Raw genomic sequence first — 25,372 nt, 5'->3', positions numbered from 1 at the left:
ATTCATTCTCTCTCTCTCTCTCTCTCTCTCTCTCTCTCTCTCTCTCTCTCTCTCTCTCTCTCTCTCCCCTCTCCTTCCCCCCTCTTTCCTATCTCCTATCTCCCTCCCTCCCTCCTCCCCCTTTCTCCTCCCTCTCTTCCTCCCCCCCTCTCCTCCCTCTTCCTACTCTACCCCTTTCTTCTCTTCTCCTGTTCTCCCTTTCCTCTTTCCCTCCGTTCTTTCCCTTTCCTCAATGCTGCTGAGTACCTGAGATCTTAGCTTTCGTCCCCAAAACACTGAAGTACACGAAGTACATGCCGGGCTCCACTACCACTATTTCCTCCCAGACCAAGTTTTCAGGATTCCTATCTAGCAAGAAACTGGAAGCAAATAGGGCTTCAAGGTCTAGCTGTGCAATATGGGATACATTGAAATGTCGACGGCGAATATTGTGTTTTTGCATTGTGGATTTTGTCTTTTTTTGTTTGTTTAGTGTTTTATTTATCCTCCTTAACGTAGAATAACTGTCCTATAAACAGCAAGTTATAAATAGGTAAGTAATACTCAGGGAAGGCGTGTTGTTAATTCAAACAGGAATTTACAGAAAGCAATTTATTTCACGGATGTCAAATATTCGTTAAGAATAGTGAAAGCCAAGAACTTCCAGGACGTGGAGAGTTCACAGTTTTCTTCTACAGAGTGTAGCTCGAGCAGTTTGACAAGGGTGATGCAATTCTCACAGACGCACTCAGAGGCACCACCTTAGTTACTCTTGCCAGGGGTGTGCATGTTATTCCCACACTACAGCTGAGGTATCTGATGCTCAAAGGGGTAAGCCGTGTGCACAGCAGGATGGATAATGATAATGCTGGGCTTCAAGTTGCTTTGTTTTGACCATAAAGTCCTGTATATCTGGTTCCTTTCAAAAAATAAAAAATAAAATAGAACTGAGAGCCAGAAAATAGCTCAGTAGGTAAAGACATGCGCCACCAAGCCTGACAATCTGAGTTCACACACACACTAGATACATAAGTAACGCAAATAAAAATTATTTTAAACTTCACTAAGTGTTTGGTAAGGAGGTCTGCCAGATTCTTTGAGTACATTCAAGAATCTTTTCAATCTGGATATGTGACGCACACCTTTAATCTCAGCACTCAGGAGGCAGACGAAAGAAATTCTCTGAGTTCAAGGTCGGTCAGGTCTAAACAGAGAATCCTAGGCCAGCCAAAGCTACATAGTATGATCCTATTTTTCTTTGCTTGTGTGTGTGTGTGTGTGTGTGTGTGTGTGTGTGTTACCCAAGACAAGATTTCTCTGTATAGCCCTGGCTGTCCTGGAACTCACTGTGTAGACCAGGCTGGCCTCGAACTCAGAAATCCACCTGCCTCTGCCTCCCAGGTGCTGGGATTAAAGGCGTGTGACACCACTGCCTGGCATCCTATTTTTCTAATTCCCCTTTAAATATTCTGTGGATGGTGTGTACTTCCACTCACTCTGCAAGTTTTATTTTCTAACACAGTACAGATAAACAAAGAGTTAGACCCCTTAAACAAACTTAAGTCAGAAAAATCAGTATATGGCAAAACAGGAACTTAAGCTGGGGCTCGGTATTTTTTTTACCTTATTTCACACATAAGCAAAGAAGTTCTCCAACAGGTTTATTCTCATAGGACTACAGACATCTGTATGCAGATGGTATGTTCTAGAAATAGGATTCAGTAGATGCTTGATGGATTTTAAAGTTTAGACTTGATGTCATCAACATCTTTCCCATAACTCTCAGTTTTCCCCTGAATTTTCACCCCGCTCATTGTCTAGCTCTCGATCTTCTGTCATCTTTCTGGTTTGATGCTTCTTTCAATCAGATGAATGTCTTTCCAGTCAGGCCTGGTCATATCTATACTACTTCAGTTATGATATAGTTACACACACACACACACACACACGCCATAGCTGTCTGCAGACACATTACAAGAAGTCATCGAATTCTATTACAGATGGCTGTAAACCACCATGTGGTTGGTGGGAACTGAACTCAGGACCTCTGGAAGAGCAGTCAGTGCTCTTACCACTGAGCCATCTCTCCAGCCCCTGCTATGGTTTTTAAACAATGTTCAATCTTTCCTTAGTAGCAAAACAGGAGGTCTCATAGGTGTCAGAAAGCACACTCAGAACAAAGCAATTTATGAGAATAAGAAGAGAACAATTAACAAATGTCAAATGACAAAAAAGACAACAGCATAAAAATAAAATAGCCACAGCTCCCTAGCTAGTCTATTCACTTGTTCCTATAGCACACAGGAAATAGACGGCTTTATTTGTTTTTTCTGAAGCAAGATCTCCAGTGTGCCAAGCTAACCTTGAACTCTTGACCTCCACCTCCAGAATTCTGGCATTATAGGCATACATTGCCACACTTGGCCTGGATCATGGTTTTCTAGCTTAAATCACAGAATTGGCTCAAAGACGTGTTGGCCAGGACTTGAACTTTCAATCACATTGAAAGAATGCTGACTGTCTCATTCAGTTTGTAGTAGCCCAGGTGATAGATGTGAAGTTTGCTAATGATTTTTAATACCACAGATGTCAGGAAGTGGTCATTTCCAGCCTAGTAATTGAGGAGGAAATGTCTAATATTATAGAAACCACCAGCCATGACGAGGCCACCTTGTTAGTGTTGGGACATATCAAGAAAGAAAATCATATGTTTGGTCAACCACATATTTTAGAAAAATAAATCACCATTCAAATAGAAGTTTCTCTAAAGGAAGGTGGCTCAAGAATGGTAGAAGACAGACATAGGAAGCAAGGAAATTCTAATTTTCCCTGGCTACTCAGGGATGGAGAACACGTACACTGGGATTTGTTGTGTGAATTTGGAGAAGCTATTGAAATGCCCAGAGTTTCAAATCTATGATATGCAAAAAGATGGCATTGCCCACCCCCCTGAACTGTGGTAAATAGAATGAAAGCATGCATAGTACAAAGTATAATTGAAGACATTAAAGTTCAGGAAATTATAGCATCCATATCCTAAGAAGTGTGATTATTACTCTCAGAAAGTTTATTATCAGCATAGAAATTCTGATTATAGTTTGTACCATTTAATTGGGATCAGAACACCAAGCCCAAAGGCCCAAGGCCAAATGCTCACTTTACAGCTTAGGAGGTATTAGCATAAGTTTTTCTGACTGGCAACTGAAGACCACAGGATAATTTCTGCATGACTACACTTGCCCAGATAGGATACCTTTCTCTTAGTTACATAGAAACCATTTTCTAGGCCTCCTAAAAGGTAAGTGGAGGTACCTAAGTCAGGGATGCAGTACCTCAGGGTCAACTTGAGTGAGTGACTCAGAGGTCAGTCACTCACTTTTTAAAAGCTTTGTTAAGAATCTGACATAATGTTTAAAACTATAAGTTTCACAATGGAATAGGCTCAGTGGACATCTGAAATCCACTTTTATTAGGGAGATCTATCCTGAGGAGACTGTTTAAGCTCTTGGAGTCTCCATTTCTTATTTATTAAAGGAGATAATGATACTTTAATCTTGCTTTTTTATTTAAAAAAATCAGTGGAGGTCAAAGAAAATGCTCCTTATGATGCTCAGTGGAGATGAAATATTCAACAATGACAGCTTTATAGTTCATCACCACTTCATTCTCCTGAGATGGATTTTTAATGCCCTCTGCAGTAGTTTCATAAACTTGTAAAACAAAATCAACACATAAGCTCCTGCTACTGCATGCATGTCTTATTTGGTTGCTTACAAGCTATACAATTGTGAGCTAATGCAAGAGTGCCAATAAACAGAGCTTAGGGCCCAGGACTTTTCATATGTGTGAGTTTTCTGAGGAAAAGTCAGTAAGTAGTAAGTTCAACATGATTGTAATGATTATCATTTAATTTTACAAAGATAGATGATTTTGTAGTCTCTACAATGAAGATTGCTAGGCATTGTGATGATAAGACACACATAAATAAATTCTTGTCCTTATATTTTATACTAGACATTGGTGTGTTCCAATGATGTAAGTACAATCATGATGGTAGATACACAGAGGCTGAAATGTCTGAAATAATGAAAGCAAGTGCAGGTCAAGCTCTCAACATCACACCTTAGAAGAAACAATAACAGGGCTGAAAGTTACAGCTCAGTCAGTAAAGTGCTTGCCATTCAAGCATGAGGGCTTGAATTAGGATCCTAAGCACTTACTTAAAATGCTGGACACTGCAGCATGTATATGGTCCCAGTGCTAGAGACCTTTAAACCAAATGATACTCTTTACTATCAGTGCAGACACAGGTAGATTCCTGAACATTGTTTCTGGCCAGCCAGCCTAGCAGAATTAATGAGCACCAAGGCAGGGAGAGGCACTATCCAGGGATAAAGACTATCTCTAAGGATAAGGGAGAGAGTGACTGAAGAAGATACCTGACTACCTCCAGTCTCCATATACATGTGCACACACACTTACATGAGCACACACACACACACACACACACACACACAAATATAACACATTAAGTCAAGTCTTTTCTTACATTGAATGTGGAAAAGACAAGGAAGAGATGATGGACATAAAATGAGTTTTCCTCAACTCTTTGGAGGGCTTCTAAGGAGAAAACATACCATGTACAACTACAAAAGGAAGAGACCATTGTGGATTGGGATGAGCTTTGCTGCCAGAGGCTGCAAAGAGAAGAAAGTGTGAGAAAACAGGGTGTACATATGTGAGTAGTTGTGACTAAGTATCCAACCATCATGGACATCCTCTGCTTAGCATAATACTTGTGAAAGTGCACACTTGATCAATGTCTGAGGAAAACAGACAAAAGACATTCCAGGCTCTAGGAGACTGAAAACAGACCATGGCAGCTAAGAGGAAGGGGCACATGAGGCCCCACACTTCCTGAGTATCCATGGGAAGCAATAGTCCTAAGGGTAGAGAAAAAAATCTTTTCTTTAGTAGTGTAACCATGGTTAAGGAATCCATGCTCCTGTAAATAATCTCTCACTCAGGATCATATAAACAATCCTAATGAAATTTATTAGGTCATCAAATGAAAGGGGGGGAGAGAAAAGGAGTAAAGTAAGTAAAAGATAAAGAAAGAGAGAAAGAAAGAAAGAAAGAAAGAAAGAAAGAAAGAAAGAAAGAAAGAAAGGAAGGAAGAAAGGAAGGAAAGAAGAAAGAAAGAAAGAAAGAAAGAAAGAAAGAAAGAAAGAAAGAAAGAAAGGAAGGAAGGAAGGAAGGAAGGAAGGAAGGAAGAAAGAGACAGGAGTGGAAAGGAATAGAATCTTCTGGAGTGGGAGAAGAACAAGGGATAACTGTAATTAAAATTATATCTTCATAATAACACATAGAAATTTTATGCATATGAAAATACCATAATAAAACTATGGATAGTTACCATCTGCTAGTAAAAAACTTAATTACAAAAACATAAAGAAGAGAGAATGGAACATAAAAAGATTAATGTCGCCACTCTGAGAGGTCAGTCTGACAATTAAGTACGGAAGTAAGAAAAGGCAGTCAAAAGGAAGGGAACCAAGATGGAGTCCCAGGAACATGTTGAAAGTCCAAATGGAGCATGAACAACAAAACTACAAAGAGAAGATGAGTGGGAGTAACACTGTGGAGACATGATTTAATGTCTGATGGGTAACCGGATAAGCAAGAAGGATACAAGTCTTAAATGATGTGAGCGCCTCAGTAAGCCACCCAGGTGCCCATTATTAGAACATCCGAAGAAGGTTTGTGAGGTAGGAGAATGAAAGGCTGGAAGGAGAGGGAGCAGGGGAGAGAAAACGGGATGGAGACAGAGAGAAAAGGCTAGAGTTCTGCTGAGAGCATAAAATAAAGGCCTTCCAGTGAGGATAGGGACTCTTGTGGAGACACAACCGCCTACCTGAAAGCTCCTGTGGGCAGCCTCCCAAGCTGCTGCTCTCTCCCAAGGCAAGGACAAAGATACATTCTCCCCATAGCTCAGTTTATTTACAACTCACCCTCCATCTCAGGACTCTTGTGCTAGTCACAACCTAGAAACATACAAGTTCTGAAAAGGAACCAAAAAGAAGGGGAATTACTCAGGGGAATGTAAAAATAATGACCTTATGTATCCCAGGCTACCTGGAAGTCACTATGTATCCAGCAATAACTGCTTGGCTCCACTTTCCAGTATTAACTTTCCTTATAAATTTGTGAGCTCCTGTGTGGGAAAAGCCACATTGCACATGCTTTCTTTTGTGATATTGATCCTACTGATGTAGCATGACTTTATGTTTACATATTAATTAACATCTTTTGGGATACTTGAACCCTTATCAGACTAACTGCTAGGGCCCAGGTTTGAGACCTAGCATTATATAATAATAATAATAATAATAATAATGATAATAATAATAATACCTTGCTATCTGATTTCAAAGACTAGGCTCTGAGTCACTAAGTTAGGTTCTATGTAGATTGTATAGTACCTGAGTAAATTAATGATGCAAGGTATCCTGTGACTTCCACATATGTCCCATCATGCACACACACACACACACACACACACACACGCATTAATAAACAGCAACAATAACAAATAATTTGTTAAAATGAAGTAGTTTTCCCAACATACAGCAGCCTAACCCTCTGATGCCCTGTACTGCCCATCGTGGAGGTTAAGAAACAAACTGTCTCTGGGTGGTTGCAGTCCCCTAGACACCAGGTTTGGCAGAGTATTTGCTCCATTTCAAGCCTCCTTTTCCTCTTGGCTTGATGGCTTTGGGCAGGGTTCAATCTAGACAACAGCATCTAAACTACAAAATCAGAGTTTTGTCTGAGATCTTCAATTTTGCATACTTTTACTGTTCTCTTTCAGTGGGAAATTCTATCGCTTTTATAATGAAGCAGTAAACCACCACAGCCTCTTGTAAAGAATAGCTATGGATTAGCAGTTTCCAAAGTACTTGTAAATGTAAAATAGTCTTCAATATTCATGTCTTGTTGATATGATTTTGGAAATAATCGGTTTCAAGAGGCACTGCAATATTATGCAATTTATGGTGACCTTAAAAAGCAGAGATGATTGAAGAGGGAGTCAAAAAGAGTATAGGGAAAATGGGAGCAGCATATTATTCATGCTTCAATCATCCTGATTCCTCATGCAGAACTGCTCTGCCCACCTGTTTTTCGTCTTTCCCTTACTCATCAGGGGTGTATTCACTCCATTTATTCTAGGCACAGTGGTAGATGTTAGGTCTACATTAAATGATAACTACCACACAGTCTTAGTTTCCAAAACTCACTAAAAAAGAAGTAAGGTTCATTACAATTCAAAAAAGCTTCCTAGTCAATGAGATACCTCAATAGGTAAAGACAATTTGCTGCCAGCCTGAGTGCTGAGCCATGATGGCCTCAGTTTGAGTCCTATGATGAATCACATGGTGCAAGGAGAGAACTGATTCCCACAAGCTGTCCTCTAACATCTATGCATGTGACCCAATACTCGATAAATAAGCAAATAATAAATAAACAAATATGTACGTGTGTGTATGTGTATGTTATGAGCTTGCAGGGGTAGTCATGAATAACATTCCTGCATATGCAAGGATGGCAGATATCTAATATTGGTATCAAATTCTGAGAAAGACCTTTGTAAAGAGAAAAATGGAAAAAGGAACTGAAGGGAAGAGTATAAAATCTGTAACCATTCAGTTCTAGAAAGGTGTAGAATTTTATTCAATATAAGGTTCCAATAGAGAATTCCATGAAGGGTCAACCTAAAGAGGCAAATTAAAATCAGAGGCAAAGTGCTTCATGAGACTAAAGGCTACAGTAGGGAATTCATCACCATTTGACCAAAAGACACAGATTGTTTTGATCATTATCTCAAGATGATCTAGCAGCATATCTCCCAGTAAAAGGATTATGCTATTGAAGGCTGTGGTTGATCTTTAGGGTATCATTGTTCTATCTAGCCCCAAGGTCAAACATTAGCTCTGCTGCTCTGTGTAGTATGTAGAAAAAAGATCTCCATCTCATATTCCTAAAAATGTGATGTCTCTCTGTACAATAGAAGCAATAAGTCATCACAGCAATAAGCTGGTAACTATGAGGTGGTATGTATTTGTACATAGAGTGAATTCTGTAAATACTGGCATTCCCAGGCTTCTTCCTTCTCTTTACTCCACACCCTTCAGCAAGAGCATGCTTGCCCAAGAATGTGGGTAACAGAACCTGTTTTTGCTAGCTTCCAAGCATGGATTTCACAATTTAGTATATGGATTCTATTAGAAAAGCCTTGAGTACATTAAGATTAAATGAACGCCTTTGTTGTACTTTCTTAATATTACAATGAAAAGAGCTCCACAAACCGGCATACTTACTGTTCGGCAAAACTCAGCTGCTCCTCAGCGTCAGTCCCCAAAGCACAGACTTCAGATCATTCCTCAGGCTCAAAAGTGGCAGAGACCCGAGAAGAGTAGGTTATCAACACAATTTGAAATCATGCTAGATTACATTATTGTAATGTCTGCTACATATTCTGAAATTGATGATGTTCATCTGTACTCTGACACTTGATCCACCAGTATGCTTTCCCATTCTATCCTGCCAAGAAACAGCAGGTAGATGATTTAATCAGTATAGATCATCATGAGATACATAAATCACTCCCTTATATTTATTTGCCTGGTTAGGAGAGCTAAGCTTTAGTATCACAGAATATAAAAAATGTAAAACATCTTTGAAAAAACATAGTCCATTGTTGTTCTAAGGTATTGTGAGAAGTGTGTGTAGTAGAATGAACATAAATCCCAGGAGGATTCTAGCATTCCATCTATGGACCTTTTGGTGAAGTCAATCTACAAACTTGATATTGCATACTTCTAATTACTATATTCAACATATATGCACCTTCTCTAATGAAGGGTTATGCAAATTTCCATGGCACTGAAAATCCAGGGTTCAATATATTCACTTGTATAATGAGAGCCTACTGATGGTTTGAATATATAGATAAAAGCCTGAATTACTGCATTAAAGAGAAGGTGTGAGTTCTTATCACTGGAGGAACATGAAAAGATGGTTAACAAGTACTGTCTAATGAAGCCTGAGAAAATGGTTCTGTGCTTACAAGTACCTGTTGCTTTTGTACAACTCAGTTTACAACAGCCTGTAACTCCAGCTCCAAGAGACCTCATGCTCCCTTCACCATTGTGGGCTCTCACACTCATATGCACACACCCGTCCATATCCATTAGCATAATTAGTGATAAAATAAATCTTCTTCTGAAAGTACTGTCTAGTTAGTATTAGCATCATAATTCATTCATCCAAACTTTATACTGACTTCTGAGTTAAATGGCAATTGTCACTCCGATTTAGAGAATATAGAATACAATGTAAGACAAGAACACGAAAGACTCACTGATGCATAGCCAGTAAACAGCAAAACCAGGTCTGAAGTGTAGGAAGAGTAGCTCCAGAATCCTCCTTTTACAACCAGTACTGTGCAAAAGCCACTGCTCCACATTTGTACCCCATCCTTGAATATATATTCAAGGTCAGACTTTTGTTATATTTCCTCGCTTTTAATCACTCCAACCTCAATGTCATAACAGCAAAAAGCCAATCATCTCTATCTCGTAAAATGCCCCCCCACAAAGAACTATAAAAACACTTGAGAGGAAAGAGTCTTTTACTTGCCAACATACATAGGATATAAGAACTTCACTGTCCTGTAGTGATGTGGAATTACTACTTAGCAACATTATTTTTATGGAATGATGAGAGTCCTTCAATGATGACTACAGCTGAAAGTGTACTGTTTTAGGCAGCCCAGTACTCAAGGACTGTACTCCCCAGATCATTCATGTCTTTATTCTAAGATATCACCATCAAATTCAATCTAGTGTTCTCTGGAATAACTAATTGAAGAGGCCTCATTCTTCTGAGACTTGGTCAAGAGTGGAAAGGGAACCCTCAATAGAAAATGTAATTTGTGTAGAGAGTCTTGTTTACTGCATACCTTGGATAGTTTAAGAAACTTTCACATGAAACTTGATGCTGGACTTAAAAAAAGACTCACCATGGCTAATTAACTCAAGGAACTCTTCCTTTCAATATTTAATAAAAAGAAACAATGATGTAATCAATGTTCTAGAAATTGCCTAGAAAAACAATGCCTGTCCTAGACAAGTAGCCAGCCTTATCCTCTTGTAGAAAGGTCTCAAAGACAAAGTTGATGCCTCACCTTAAAGCATTAACATGGTATTATAAGCAAATGCTCTGTGGTCTGTGCTATTGCCAGTTTGGGCCCAGGATGGGCACGGAAGGATCATAGCTGAGAATAAACACATCTTTTACAAGCTTCTAACAAGTATCTATGCTTTGCAGGATGCCTTCAGGGCCATGCACCTGGATCTAAGCATTGTGCAAATGTATCTTAAACCACTACTCATTGGAGAACTTTCTCCAGAAGAACCCAGCCAGGAGAAAAACAAAAATGTAAGTACAGCTTCAGGATCTAAAAACATAGAATTATTGGGGATAAGGCTGTTTCCCATGAACACTGTTTTCTATGAGAATATTAGTTCATAGTAAAGTACAGTAGGTCCTTATTTTCTTCAAGGTGTCCATCCTAAGACTTTTCCCCAAGTAGAGGCCTAAGATACTGGATAATATGAGCAGTATCTACAGCAATGTGAACTTAGGAAAGGAGTTATGACTACCAGAATGAGAATGGTTGCTAAGTAACTGAACAGAATGCAGTATATCCATGATGGATACAACAAATGAAGGGGCAATTCAGGTTAAAGAAAGGGTGGAGCAGAGTGGCAGGATATCCCATCATTATGCTCAGAACAATGGACAAATTATAAATTCCGAAATTATTTTAACCTTTATTTAAGTTTTATTTTAAGGTTAACTAAAAGTAAGTGAAAGCATATGAAGTGCATGAGACATTATTCTTTTTTCTTTTACTCCATTTATTGAGGATGAATTCTTTTACAAAATATCTTCTGACTATAGTTTTCCCTCTGTCTTATTCTCATTCCTTTCCTATATTCTCTCTCATCATGATATGATTCCTTTCTGTCTCTCTAAGACTTCTCAGATATAATAGTAAAATATAACAAAGTAAATAGAATAAAACAGAATGAAAACCATCACATGAAATTGGACAAGACAAACTAACAGAAGGAAAAGAGCCCAAGAGAAGGCACATAAATCAGAGACCCACACATTCCCACACTCAGAAGTCCCATAAGAAAACTAAATTACAATCCATAATACATATGCAGAGGACCTGGTGCAGACCTGGTGCAGACCCGTGCAGACTATGTGCACGCTTCTTCAGTCTCTGAGTCTATATGAGCTCACTTATATTGATTTACAGGGCCTTGTTTTCTTGATATCCTCAATCTACTCTGGCTCTCAGTCACTTTCTGACTTCTCTTGCTCATGCTTTCCTGAGCTCTAAAGGGAGGCATTTGGTGTAAACATCCCATTTAGGGCTAAGTGTTCCAAGACCTTTCTCATTCTCTGTGTAATATCCAGCTGTAGGTCTCAATATTTGTTCCCATCTCAAGGAGGAAGAAGCTTCTCTAATGATGGCTGAACAAGGCACTTATCTGAGTATAGCAGACTATTATTAGGAGTCATTTTATCACTATATTTTTATATTTTTGTTTTTGTTATTTGGTTTTACCCTAGGTCTCTGGTCTTCATTGCCCCTGGTTCTTGGCCACTCAAGCAATACTGAGTGTGGGTTCCATCTTGTGATGGAAGCCTTAAGTCAAATCAGACATTCCTTGATTACTCACAATGTTTGTGCCACCACTGCTCTAGCAGATTTTGCAGGCAGGACAGTATTATAGATCAAAAGTGTTTTGACTAGTTTGATGTTCACATTTCCTTCTTGGTAGTGTTTGGAGCACCTTTCTGTACCAAAGACACTAATATGTAGGGATGGAGGATCTAAAATAGGCACCAGCTCAGTCTTTCCGTGTTCAATGAGATATAGAGGCATTGTCTTCAGCAAGGAGACCTTGCTGTCAGTTTGGAGAGAGCAACCTATTGTCTTGGCAAGAGCCTGAATTATTTTGGGATTCCACTGGACCCCTTTACCCAGTAACCCAATCCTGGTACTAGAAATTTTATTTGATGACAAGAGATGGTCACTTGGAACTCTTTTTTACCCATTATTTGACAACTTCATTTAGATCATCTTTATATATTGATTTTTTTAAAGGAAGTTTCTACTATATTGAGTTTCCATACTACCCTTCAAGTGCCCCTCAATTTTAGCTGTATCTCTCCATATTCCCTCCCACAACTCCCTTTCTTCTCCTCTCTTGATTCCCATGTTCTAGCTCCGTGCCTATTAGTCCATTATTATCTATTCCATTCCACTTTCCTGACAATATCTATATATTCTCTCTAAACTTCTACTCTATACCTACTCTCTGTGGTTCTGTAGATTGTTGCTTGGTTATCACTGACCAATAACTACATGTAAGTAGATAGTTAGCATATTTATCTTTTTGAATTTTGGTTACCTCACTCAGGATGATTGTTTCTCTAGTTCCATCCATTTGCCTGCAAATTTCATGATAATATTTTTTTAACAGCAGTATAACACTTCATTGTGTAAATGTACCACACTTTCTTTATCCATTCTTCTGTTAAAGGGCACCTAGAATGTTTGCAACTTCTGGTTATTATGAATAGGACAGCAATGAACATGGTTAACCAAGTGTCTCTGTGATAGATTGAAGCATCCTTTGGGTATATGCCCAAAAATGGTATAGCTGGATCATGAGGCAGATCAACTCCCATCTTCCTGAGGAAATGCAATTTCCATAATGGGTGCACAAATTTGCACTCCCTCCATCAATGGAGTAATGTCCTCTTACTCCATATCTTTGCCAGCATGAGCTGTGATATTCTGCATATTTCAAAACTCATATTTTTCTTAGGGAAATATATTTTATTTTTTTATAATTTTATACATACATATAATGAAATAGGATCATACTTTATTCTCAGAACAAAGCAATGGAATTTTTAGTGCTTCATCCAATATAAGCTCTATGTCTCTAAGCATTTAATTCATGCCAGACAACTTAGACATGGCATTACTTTTGTGGCTGCTTTTTATTGTATGTTTGAAACCCTGCTAAGCTAAGTTCCATGGGAACAAATACTGCTTCATTTATTTTTTTGTCCTCCAATGTGCCTACAAAGGATCAGACATGCAGCAAAAACTCAGCAATTAGCAGTTGGATGGAAGATGCAAATAAATCTTAACTATTGCCCTTTTATGTTTAGGGAAATTAATTAATTCATGAAGAATAAATTACTGTCTATACACAACTACTTTATCAAAGAAGTGTGACTTGAACTCACTTCTCTCTAGCCCCATTTTGTTAACTATACCCTAAGATAGGTATTATTCTTTCTTTAATAGTTCGGCTGTTTTATATACAGTCTTCTAATGTTTCTACATGATTAATACTTTGCTGGGATGTAATTGCATAAAATATAAAGGGGTTTTATTTAATAACAGATGGCTCACTTGTTTGAAATTTATTTTCGTAGAAACTTAAATGTGTCTGATATGCAATAAGAACTCATTTATACAAAGTACTGAGTCATATAGTGCTATGAAGTACATAAAGAGCTTTATTCACTCTTTAAAAACTGAGTAGATAACTCAGAAAACAAGACCACTTTAAGTTAAATAACGTTGTGTTCATATCTTGGAGTAATACTTGGTTTCACTTTGCACACATGCATTTGTACACAGCTGTGTGCCTGGTGGCACTACTTTATCTAGAAGACTGGACTCTGCGAGTGGATGACCTGAGTCTCATCCTAACCCTGATCATCTCAAATCCATTTAGCCCAACTCTCAGACTTTACTGTAGCCCAGTATCTTTGTGTACAATGGTGACACACCACCACATCTTTGAATTATTTGGACTGTAATCGAAAAAAAGCACATTTTTTTGAAATAGTGTTTAGAACACAGTAAATGCTCTACAATAAACATATTAACATTATTATAAACATAGTGGTGGTAGAACCAAAACTTACAAATGTCCACACATGTCCCCACCACTTTCAGCTGGTGATCCTAAGTTTAAAAGTAATGGCAAAGGTTGTCATTCTTAAAGAGTTTCCAAAAGACAACGCAAATTCAAATGACTTCTGAGAGCTGAAAGATTATCATTATCTAAACCATTGTTTTTCTATGAAATTTTAAGTTAACTATGAATTTATATTTGTATAATTACTGAAGCTACTACTATTAAAAGCTGGTAAAATTGAGTATCAGGAGGGTTTAAGATGCTGGGCTTAAGTCCAGCATCTGTCACTGGCTTGCTAATTATTTTGAGACAGTTGCTCTTCTGAATTTCAGTGACCTTATACTCTGTCTAATTGTAATAAAATGGAAAAGGCCTGGAGAAATCCTAGAGACAAATTAATATCAGAGGCTAATTAAAACCATCTATGGCCACCAGAATTCCAAGTTGGATGGGAGTTGGATATGGGCTTATGAGCATTATAAGTCCATCAATTACAGGTACATCCACACACACTAAATAATGTGATAGCCATTAGCAATTAGGAAATATATTTAAACAAATATGGCCTACATAAGGCTCCATAAGCTACTTCTGAAATTTCAGTTTGGTAGTTGTGTAACCCAGAACCTAGGTTTTGTGATACTTCTTATTCATCTATTCATCTCCCCCATGTAGAGGCTTTTTATATCTAGATTAAAAACACTCACCAGTGAAATGAATCCACAATGTATGTCGCTGAAAACAGCACACAGTACCTCCCTTTTACCCAAGATTCACTTTCTATTATTTCAATGCTCTATAATTAATCAAAGTCCAAAAGCATTCTCAAAAATTCTAGAAAGAAATAGTGTATATGTTGTCAATTATTCTGAGCAGTATGTAAAGAATCATCTCATTATTTGGTTTATTCAAACTGTGTGATCATCTACCCATTTATCTTTGCAGTCCTTTTGGTTATGAGATGTGACTATCTTTTATCTCAGATATACATTGATAATTTCTGGATATTTTATCTATGAATAAAGGAATCAACTGTGTAGTCATTTACACATTTCAGAATCCTTCAAAAACTCCTTCCATCTTCTTCCAACTTCCTTCTTCCCTTCATTTCATATCTTCCTTTTTCTCCTTATGTAAGAAGGAAGGAATTTTGAATATGAAGCTTCTTGATATGACAGCACATTCTGTATGAATGAATATATTGATCTTTAAATTTTGGTAGGAGATAACCATGCAGGTCTGAACGCTAGAGCACAAAAGAAAACTAAGGCCAACCTTGAACCTTCCTAAGAAGAACTAGGATCTTGCTTGCAAAATACCACATCCTAAACCTTACACTTATCAGAAGCATAAACCAGTTGATTGGAATGTTGTTCATGAAAATAAAGATATATGATGCCAATGAAATATTCAGCAAACATTGTTTTTTAAATGTTAACTCTTTGCTTCAGAGTGAATTTCATTGAATTTTCCAAAAAGTAAAAAATAAAAATAAGTGTCAGCAAGTTTATTCCTATTCCTCTGACTATCCAATTATAAAACTACGGTTTTAGGCACCAGCTATTCATACATAAGTAAATGATATGGTTGTTGAAATGTCTGTGGTGTCTTCAAGGTGTCTCAGCAGTTACGGGAGTTTGCTGAACAGGCCTAACATCACAAGTTTGATCCTTAAAACCAGCACAAATGTGCAAAAAAAGATAAAACAGTTCTGCAATGGCTGTCCTCTGACCTCCACAAGCATAGGACATATGAACCCACCCCAACATGCACTGTAAATAATAAATACATATGTTTAAGTTATTCCTATGAATTTTAAAATGAGACTTCTGGTGTCTGGAATTTTTTTTTTGCAGATCTCTCATTTCTATTTCTACATTTCATTTATACATCTCTAAAACCCTGCTTCTCTTCTCTTGCCCCGCTCACATTTTGAACTGTTCTAATTTTCAAGCTATTATACTTATTAACCCAAAGGATGTTTCTGCTCAACCTCCAGTACAATATGGCAAGCTTGCAAACTAATGCTCATGTCTTACTCCTGCACATAGGCATAATACCCATTTACCAAAACCATACTAACTAGCAAACACACTGAGGCTGATAGTCTTGTTCTGGGGAAAAATCCACTAAGAAGGTCTCTGAAAGTTTATCCCTTAAGCTAATTTACCCAGAACACATTGCTCTGGCTTTACCTCAATCTATAAATGATTCACTTGTATGCAGTAAATCACTGATGACTAGAAAATCACTTGCACACTGTAGCTGCAACTATGGTAATACATATTCTCATGAACAGTACGTTCTCTAAAACTGTAAACAGAGTTCAACCTGGTCATCAATTGAAATAATAGTGATGGTTTAAAAAGCAACTATTGGACTTGTACATATCACAACTACCCTCACTTTGCCATCCCCCAGCTCAGAAAACAATTGTTTTTTACCTGCCCTTTCTAGCAGCTTGGGAGAGATTTTCACATTGCAACTCATTCTTTCTTGCTCATAAAACATATCATCCCCACCTTTTCAACATTTCAGTTAAGTTTCATGGTCATTGGTTTTAAATTTTAATCAAGTGTATTCATACTGATAAAGTGATTTATTTGTAATTTGATAAGTGGCTACTTATATTCATTTATCTTCCCAATTCCCGGGATGAACTAATTCCAACCTTGAATGTTCACTTCACAGCCACAGTTGGTTGAAGATTTCCGTGAATTGCGCAAGACGTTGGAGGCCATGAATATGTTCAGTGCCAATCTGTGGTTCTTCTTTCTCCACCTTGCACAGATTTTGATTTTGGAATTCTTAGCATGGCTAATACTACGTCATTTTGGCACTGGCTGGATTGTTACAATACTCATTTCCTTTCTCCTTACAGTCTCCCAGGTAAGCAGCTGCCCCAGGCTATGAGAATGGCCTTAGAGAGAAGCTTGAGGTTTTTAATCCTTCTGTTTTTTACTTGAAAACTTCACATATGCATTCAACGTATCTTGATCATATTCACTCCTCATTGTCCCCTCCTAGTCCACTCAGGGTACCACTCATTGCATCTTCCTGCCAACTTCATGTCCTTCTTTTTAAATGAAGTCCAATTAGTGCTGCCCATATGCACAGGCGTGTGGAATCAGCCATTGGAACACAGCCAGTGGCCACACCGACAAATTAAAATCATTCTCCTTTTCCCAGAACCCAGTAGCCTCTCAGCTAGAGTGGTGCTGTAATTTTTAACTGGCTTAGTCTTGTACTGGATGTAACCACAGCTGCTGTGTATTCATGTGTGTAACATGTATTTCATATCCAGAGGACAGTAGTTCATAGCTCTCTTCTTCATCCTCCATTTTCTACATTCTTTCTGTCCTGTCTACTGTAATGTTCTCTAATCCTCTTTAGATGTGCCAGTGCACATCTTGGCATATGACTCATGAGTTTTAATAGCTTTCCAACATGTTAAGACTCCATTTCTTTTATCTATTAGGTAAGGACAACAGTAAATATGGAATTATAATGAAGAAAACTAAGCAGGTTAATCTATAAACAAGAAAGCACAGCATCTAGCATGTAGTAATGGTTAAATAAATGGTAATTGATATTATTCACCTTGTTTTATTCTGACTTTAATAACTAAAATTCTATCCTCAGCCATATAACATCCATCTTTATCTTTCATTAATCAATCCACTAACACAAATACATCAACCCATGAATTCTTCAAGGGGAAAACTACATCTTAATATATAAGAATAAAATAACACAGGCACTTCAGCATAAATAACATCAGCACTTGGCACTTAGCAGAGCATTTGATAAATCTTTGTTAAGTTCTGTATGTGTGTTCAAAAACACGTGCCATATGAGCTCAGACTCTGTACAGATATAAAGGGAAATTCACATGTTCCTTGCCCTAAATTAAGAAGTCTCCAGGACTGAGAGAACCACTCAGCTGAATATACTGCATGGTAAAAGGGAGGAAACACCAATAGCAAGAGGAAACATGTGCTCCTGAAACAGGAAAAAAAATTCACTCTCACTGGAACGACCCAGGAAGGGTTTCCAAAAATAGAAGAGGAATGTTTCCAGATACCAGAATTTTTAAATTAACATATTTCTTAAAAATTCAAACTTCTTTACTCTTTAGGGAGTAATTTTAGGAAACAAATATCCATTTGATGCTTAACATTAACTTGACACTTTACAGTAAATAAATTACATGGCAGTCTTATGAGTTTGGCATTATACCCAGGGGGAATCAGACAGATTGCTGAGGATCAAAACTACTGTATAACTTAACCAGAGTTGTCAGCTCTTAAGTATTGAAGATCCCAAACTTATTAGACAGTAATGTCTATTCATGGTCTTTCTACTCCAACACAGAAAACGTCAAAGAGTGACAATGAAAGAGTTTGAAGCAGGAAGAACCACTTGTATATATAGATGGGGCATATAGCAATGGTGATGTGTGAAGTAAATTGAAACTAAACTTGGGTGAGATCAAAGGTCTCCCAATATTCTCTGTCAGGCTTGGACGTCTACTTGTGGGCTTGATATTCCTTTTTTGTGACTTCTCTAACCTTCTTTTCTTTCTTAGGCTCAAAGTTCATTTTTACAGCATGACATAGGACACCTTTCCATGTTTAAGAAGTCCAAGTGGAACCATCTGATGCACAAATTTGTAATGTGTCATCTCAAGGTAAAGGATGTGGGGAAGTGTGATGAAGATTGTTGAATATAACTCCCTAATGCAGGGGTTGTTCTATCTTGCTTATGTTCTTGCAGCAAAACACATTATAACATGTATTTATAAGGTAAGTTATATAATAATAATAATAATAATAATAATAATAATATTTAGTATAACATCATAAAATACATAGCAAAATCAATTTTAATGTTTAAGAGGAAAATGTTTAGTTTTTTTTATTGTTGTTGTTGATACTCTCTCTGATCAACTATTTGGCTCAGTTCACATTGCCTAAGGACTGTATATAAATCCTTCAAATCTAGATACCCACTATAAAATAATGAATAGGAATCTTCTTAGAATGGGTATGAAGATTTTCCTTGGGAGAAATCATCAGATCTAATTAATCATGAAAGGCTGAGACTGAAAATGTAAGAAGACAAATAACAAATAAGATAAAAGAATAGTTGAAGAAGGCTAGGTGATTCTGTTGAAAGGGAGGACTATAAAACTCATACTTCTGCAAAAAGCAAGAGTTGATAATAGAAACTGACATTATTTTCTGAAAAGGGGATGTGTTATCTTATGCAGCATCAAGTTAGTTTCTGGACATAGTTCTTTACTAACCTTCTGTACATGAATGAGTGAAGGAACAAAGGAACCAAGGTGATAGTATGACAGTATTAAGGGATTTTGGCCCTGACAGTTTTCAGTATGCCATCCCAAGACCAGCATATCTGTCTCTCACCTTTAGCATCCTGTAACATTAGGATATAAGCTATATCTATGCTTTTCTTTAACTATGTACATTTTTCTTACCATGTACTCTGCCTCAGAAGGTGAGAAAATGTCCTTCCATCAAGACGTCTCAAACAAATTCTTCCATTCAAGCTAGAGCCTCCTGGAAAAAGCTAGAACACACTCATATTGCTTTTTCTTTCTTAATATACTGTCTCTTTGTATTACTTCTCAGAGATAACTACTTGGTTTCCCAGATTAAAAATAGGCAACTAATGAATGGAGTAAAGGAATGCTGGAGCCAAAACATTAGAGAGCAATGAGCAGTAGCCATGGGCAGCAAGTGATAATGAATGGTGGGCAGGAACTTGATGATGAATGTTGCCAGGTGCCAAGTACAGAGCTATCTTTCTTGAGGCTCTTGTAAGACTCATGAGATGATTATTACCTTATACCTATTTTTCAGATAAAATGATTCTTCAAAGGGGTTGACTAAGTCTAGAAAGTGGTTAATTAGAGAAACGAATACCACAATACTGAAAAATGCAGGCCAGAGTAGGCCTTCTCAATTTGAACTGTCATTTGGAGGACACTGAGAATCTTTGGTAAAACTAGGCATGCATAGACTAGTAAACATGATTTGATTTATTTTCTTTTCAGTGGGGTTATGGTGTCAGTACGGGTGAAGCTCTCTGGAAGCTTCTCGACTGATTCTAACCTACAGCCAATACCAAGAACTACTGTTCCAACAAACCTTCTTGCACTGAACCTCAACCTCCTGTGAACTGGGTCACTTTGAACAAGTTATTTAATGTGTTTGAACTTTAGTTTCTTCACTGAAAAGAAAATGAAGATGGATGGATAAAATCTTCAACCTGTAGGGTTATTGTCAGTTATATGTGATACTTATGTGTCATGTGTAACACAATGCCGAGAAACAGTCATGTCAGCTGCTGCTAATATTAGGAACAACATTTTCACAACCAAAACAAGGATCCAGACTCAGTAAGAAAAATGTTTGATCATGATAGTACTAATAGGTAGACTATAAGTCAGACTATGATTAGTTTAGAGAAACCATGTGTTCTTAGCCACTGTCCCTATCATTCAGCATATGGAGCCATAACTAGACTAAGCAATAGAGTTTGACTTTGAGTTCTTATTAGAAATATGTCTGTCCATAAAAACAAACAAGGAATTGTCATATTGTATAAAAAGATTTATTTAATCAGAAAATTTCTACATATATTTTCTTCCTCACCTGTAGCTACTATTGTTAACGAGATGAGTTTTCTAAATTCACTTTGAAATATCATAGAATAAAAATAAAGGCATTTTCCCCTACCACTACAAGTTTCAGGTAGTAAAGTGTACGTGTCTCCTCCCTTGTGCTCAGGAGACACAGGAATTCAAAGTCATTTGTCCTCAAGGTAATTGGCACCAATTACCAAGGTTTGGTACCAATTAATTCCAGTGAGTTCCACCCTTGCTGGCTGCTATTAAAGTCAATGTTTTCCCACTAACCCAAGTTTACACATAAATCTTTCTATACTAGGTCTCTAAAAGATATTTTTATGATTTGAAATGTCTATCTTTGGTGACTCCTGACTTGAATGAGAAAATGGGAAATAGTTCTAAAAGCAGAGACAGAATGCTTTGCCCTTTTGCTAACAAAACCAGTGAGTGATTCATGAGCAAAGTAAATTTAGGCTTCATCATGTACAGAAGAGAAAATTACTTGTGGGATGATAAAGTGGGCAGAAAGGAGATGACAAAGAATATTATAAGCAGCAACATACCCGCCTCTTATAATCATTACAATTCTAAATTTTGAAACTAGGTTTAACATCAGTCTCCCTTACAACTCAGAAAAGCATGGGTAGCATTGGAGTTATTATTCAGCATATCTCCAGTATGTGTGTGAGTGTGTGAGTATGTGTGTGTATGTGTGTGTGTGCATGTTGAGTGTGTCTGCATTCACATGCATGTGTACATGCATGTGTGTACATATATGTGCCTATGTGTATACATGTATGTATGTGTGTGTACATATATATGTTCTAGCATAAACAATATACAGACATTCAAATACACTGTCTAAAAGATGAACCATGAAATATCTACATATATTTTGCATTCTCATGTATTACAGATAAAGTAGTTTTAATTTAAAGATCCAAATACCAAATATGAGATATTTCAAAATCTAAATATTTTTTAACACCAAGATGATGCCCGGAATAGAAAATTCCATTCCATGAAACTTTGTTTCATGCCTCTCAAAATTATTTAAAATGCCGAATAAATTTATCTCCAGGACGAGGTGTATATGAGACAAATGAGGTTTATGTTTAGACTTAATTTCCATCCTCATATCTCATTTTATACGTACAAATATTTCAAAGAGGTTTTAAAAATGAAATTAAAGATACTATTGGTCCTAACATTTGAGATGAACATGTAACTTTTTTCAAGCTCTTTCCATATGAATATTCCTAAATAATAAGAATACAGTATGATGATAGTGATAATGGAGCAGGAAAATTGGGATTATGACCTGGCCTGACTATAGCCTATGACTATATCCTAAAATATTTGGTGGGAGGGAAGCGATGTCAGGGAGTTACTTCCTGTAATTTTGTAGAACTACGTCCATTTCCTGGTTGAGGAAATTTCCAAACTCACACACCTAGTAGATGACCAAGCAAGAATTTAAATTCCAATTTACTTCAGTCCAAAGACTAGATTTATTTTCTGCACTGACCTAAGGGAATAATTTAGGAATAAGGAATGGCCTAAGGAGGACCCACATAGAACTGTCTCAAGGTAGCCACACATGATGGTGAAAATCCTCCCCTGCTCAAAAAGAACTCTCCCTCATCTCTGGTAAGAGTGTTTTCTAGACACAGGGATTCAGGTAGAACTGGTTGCTAAGATCACACCCATCATTATATTAGCCACCATTCTAACCTCTAGGGCTTTGTGGTATTAAGATCTGTTCCCTGATCTGCTATGCATTAAAACCTGTCTTCCATGTTACCAGTTACCACAGGTAGTCATTGCCTAAAAATGTACAGTCAGCTGGTAGAAGAGGCCAAAATATCAGCTGTGGGAAGAGATAATTTAAAAGAAGAATCACTTCTTATCATGTTGAGTTTGGCTGTCATCTGTTCCCATTAGATTGTATACAGCTAGTGTGGGAACCTTCTCACATCATGTCTTACAGAATCTGATATGCTTCAAAATAAATAAAAAATGAATGAATAAGAGAGTGGATATGCAACCCAAAGAGTATAACTTGACAGGAGTAGGAAAGAGTGTTATGGGACACAAGCCTGAGTAACCATAAGCTATCCTAGGGGGAAATATCTGGGAAGTGACTGCAGAGGCAGTCAGGAAATATATGAATTGGAGCAATAAACCCTACTGTAAAAGTGTTATAGAGTGTTGGAGAGAAATGGAACACCTCATCCCACTTTTTATGTTTGTGAGTGGTAAATAATCAAGATGTCTCATAGTAGAGCTTCCAGAAAGATTATGGAAAGGAGGGACTAATGATTACAAGTTTTTCACATTGTTCTCATCCTCTTTGAGGTGTATAGTGTATAGACCATCATGTCCAGTAGAAATAATATGTAAACTGCATTAAAATGACATCATAAGACCAAGGAGCCTGCTGCTAGATAGTGTTCTTTAGGCATAACAAGAAAAAAGAATTCACGGACTCCCAATAAGAAGGTTACCTAAACAAGACTAGCATAATGATTAACACCAGTGGATATGACAAAATGGACACGGGAAATTCTACAAGGTCCTACCCCTAGATAAAGAGCTATATGTGATGAAGGGCTATCGAGAGAGAGAGAATCAGTTGCCTCCAGGAACAAGCTCCCTCATAGGTTATTCAGACCCAAGTAGTCAGCACTCAGCACACATACATATGAATAACACTAAATGGACTCCGTAGGCTGTATAGGTATGCATATGAGTATTTATGTGTATAAGTGTGCACATATATATGTATATATGTAACAAGAATAATTTTAAAAGAGGTCATGGATTTGGGAGGAGAGTAGAGGACACAAGAGTAGTTGGGGAGTTATTGTGTAGATTCATACAACATTAATGTATGAAATTCCCAAAATACAAAAAAATTAAATGACACATTCATTTTAAATTTTGTATAGTCATACCTAAACTGCCTACTTAGAGCTATAATATGATAATCAAAATATTATGACTCAAATCTGTGACCAACATAAAAATTAGTGAAATATTTTGACTTTATGTTTTCTACTGCTTCTTCAAAGTCTCTTAAATCTGTACCTTCTATATTGGACAGAGCTGATCAATAATATGTATACATTAATTATTAAGAGATGGTAAATATGTAATAGAATATCACTGCTATTCATTTTCTATAAGCAATTAAAACAATTGAGGAGAAATTGGGTTTCTCAAATAGCCAATATTTTAGCTCCAGCATATCATATTTCCTTGAGCTACCCATTGAACTAAATGTCACCATGTTAAGTTGGAATTGAGCTTCCAAGAGAATGAGTGGTTCACCAAACCTATGCATCAGCATTTAAAAGCTAATATATGAAAGCAAATTGAGAGGCCTCCAAATCTTTCGCTTTATTAAAACTCACAAACTTAGAGTAAGAAAGAAAACATCACAAACAGCTTAATCAAAGATGATTCCAGCTTGGTACCAGCTAAAATGTTTTTATTCTCATTTATTTTTATAGGAGAGCATTGAGCTGGGATATACAATGATCTGAGCAGAGTTCTCCAGGGAGAACACTTCAGATTCATGATTCTTTGAAATATTCATTGAAGTCTCATAAGGGCCACTTTTCCCCCAGAACTAATTAAAATCTTGGCTGTGAGGCTCCTTTATATGTCAAATAGGAATAAGACTCACTGCTCTATCTACCTGTAGAATCATTTCTTAGATTAGATTCTTATCAAAGAAGGCAGGGTAACCATTCCAGATGAGTAGATTATGCTTCCATTCTCAGGAGTTCTTTTTAGCTTGCAGTGTGTTCTTGAATTAGAAAAGTATTTCTTCCTAAGCTCTGATTGCCTTTTTCTCGTAAGTCATCCTGTGGCTCAGCAGCAGCATCAACTAGAGAAGCTAAATCTCTTATTTTCATTTTGAAAATACTGAACATTCCAACAATGAGGTTTACTTGGAGAAAAAAATTTCTATTAGTTAATGAATTTTTCTCTTCTCATCAGGGCCTGTCAACTGGTTGGTGGAATTATCGACACTTCCAGCATCATGTAAAACCAAATATCTACCCCAAAGATCCAGACATTGATGTGGGCCCACTTTTTCTGCTTGGAGATACTCAGCCTATCAAGGTGCATTTAACTACCATCAAATTTAAGAAAATATTCCTGGAAGTGGTCCCTTATCATAGAAAGATAATCGCAAAGGTTCTCAGAGCCTTTCTCCCTTTTAATGTCCAGATATAGACCTGAAGTTGTTGTTGTTGTTGTTATTGTTTTGGATATTTTATTTACATTTCAGATGTTATCCCCTTTTCCCATTTTCCCCCTACCCAGGAACTCCCTATTCATCCCCCCTCCTCCTGCTTCTATGAGGATGTGCCCCCACCCACCCCCTCACACCTCCTCACCCTTGAATTTCCCCACACTGGGTCATCTAGCTTTCATGGGACCAAGGACCTCCTCTCCCACCTGTGCCCAACAAGGCCATCCTCCCCTACATATACAGCTGGAGCCATGGATCCCTCCCTATGTGCTCCCAGGCTGGTGGTTTAGACCCTAGGAGCTCTGGTTGGTTAGTATTGTTGCTCTCCCCATTTGCACAAATTCGAGACCTGAAGTTTTAAGTATAAAAGAATTATAAAAGCAA

The 25,372-nt window shown here is 37.4% G+C and overlaps 1 protein-coding gene across 1 annotated transcript in view; it reads left to right on the top strand.

The window, feature by feature from the left end:
• LOC114631062 (fatty acid desaturase 2-like protein FADS2P1) overlaps window positions 1–25,372 on the top strand; it is a 37,835-nt gene that overhangs the window by 639 nt on the left and 11,824 nt on the right. Inside the window, exons 2-5 of the mRNA XM_028779366.1 lie at window positions 10,369–10,479; window positions 16,758–16,955; window positions 18,655–18,756; window positions 24,730–24,855. Coding sequence (XP_028635199.1) covers window positions 10,369–10,479; window positions 16,758–16,955; window positions 18,655–18,756; window positions 24,730–24,855 — 537 coding nt within the window. The remainder of the gene's footprint in view (window positions 1–10,368; window positions 10,480–16,757; window positions 16,956–18,654; window positions 18,757–24,729; window positions 24,856–25,372) is intronic.

This window comes from Grammomys surdaster, unplaced genomic scaffold (assembly GCF_004785775.1).
Source record: "Grammomys surdaster isolate TR1022 unplaced genomic scaffold, NIH_TR_1.0 350, whole genome shotgun sequence".
Lineage (NCBI taxonomy): Eukaryota > Metazoa > Chordata > Mammalia > Rodentia > Muridae > Grammomys > Grammomys surdaster.
The sequence above is the reverse complement of the archived record's forward strand: the minus strand, read 5'-3'. Positions and strand labels throughout refer to the sequence as shown.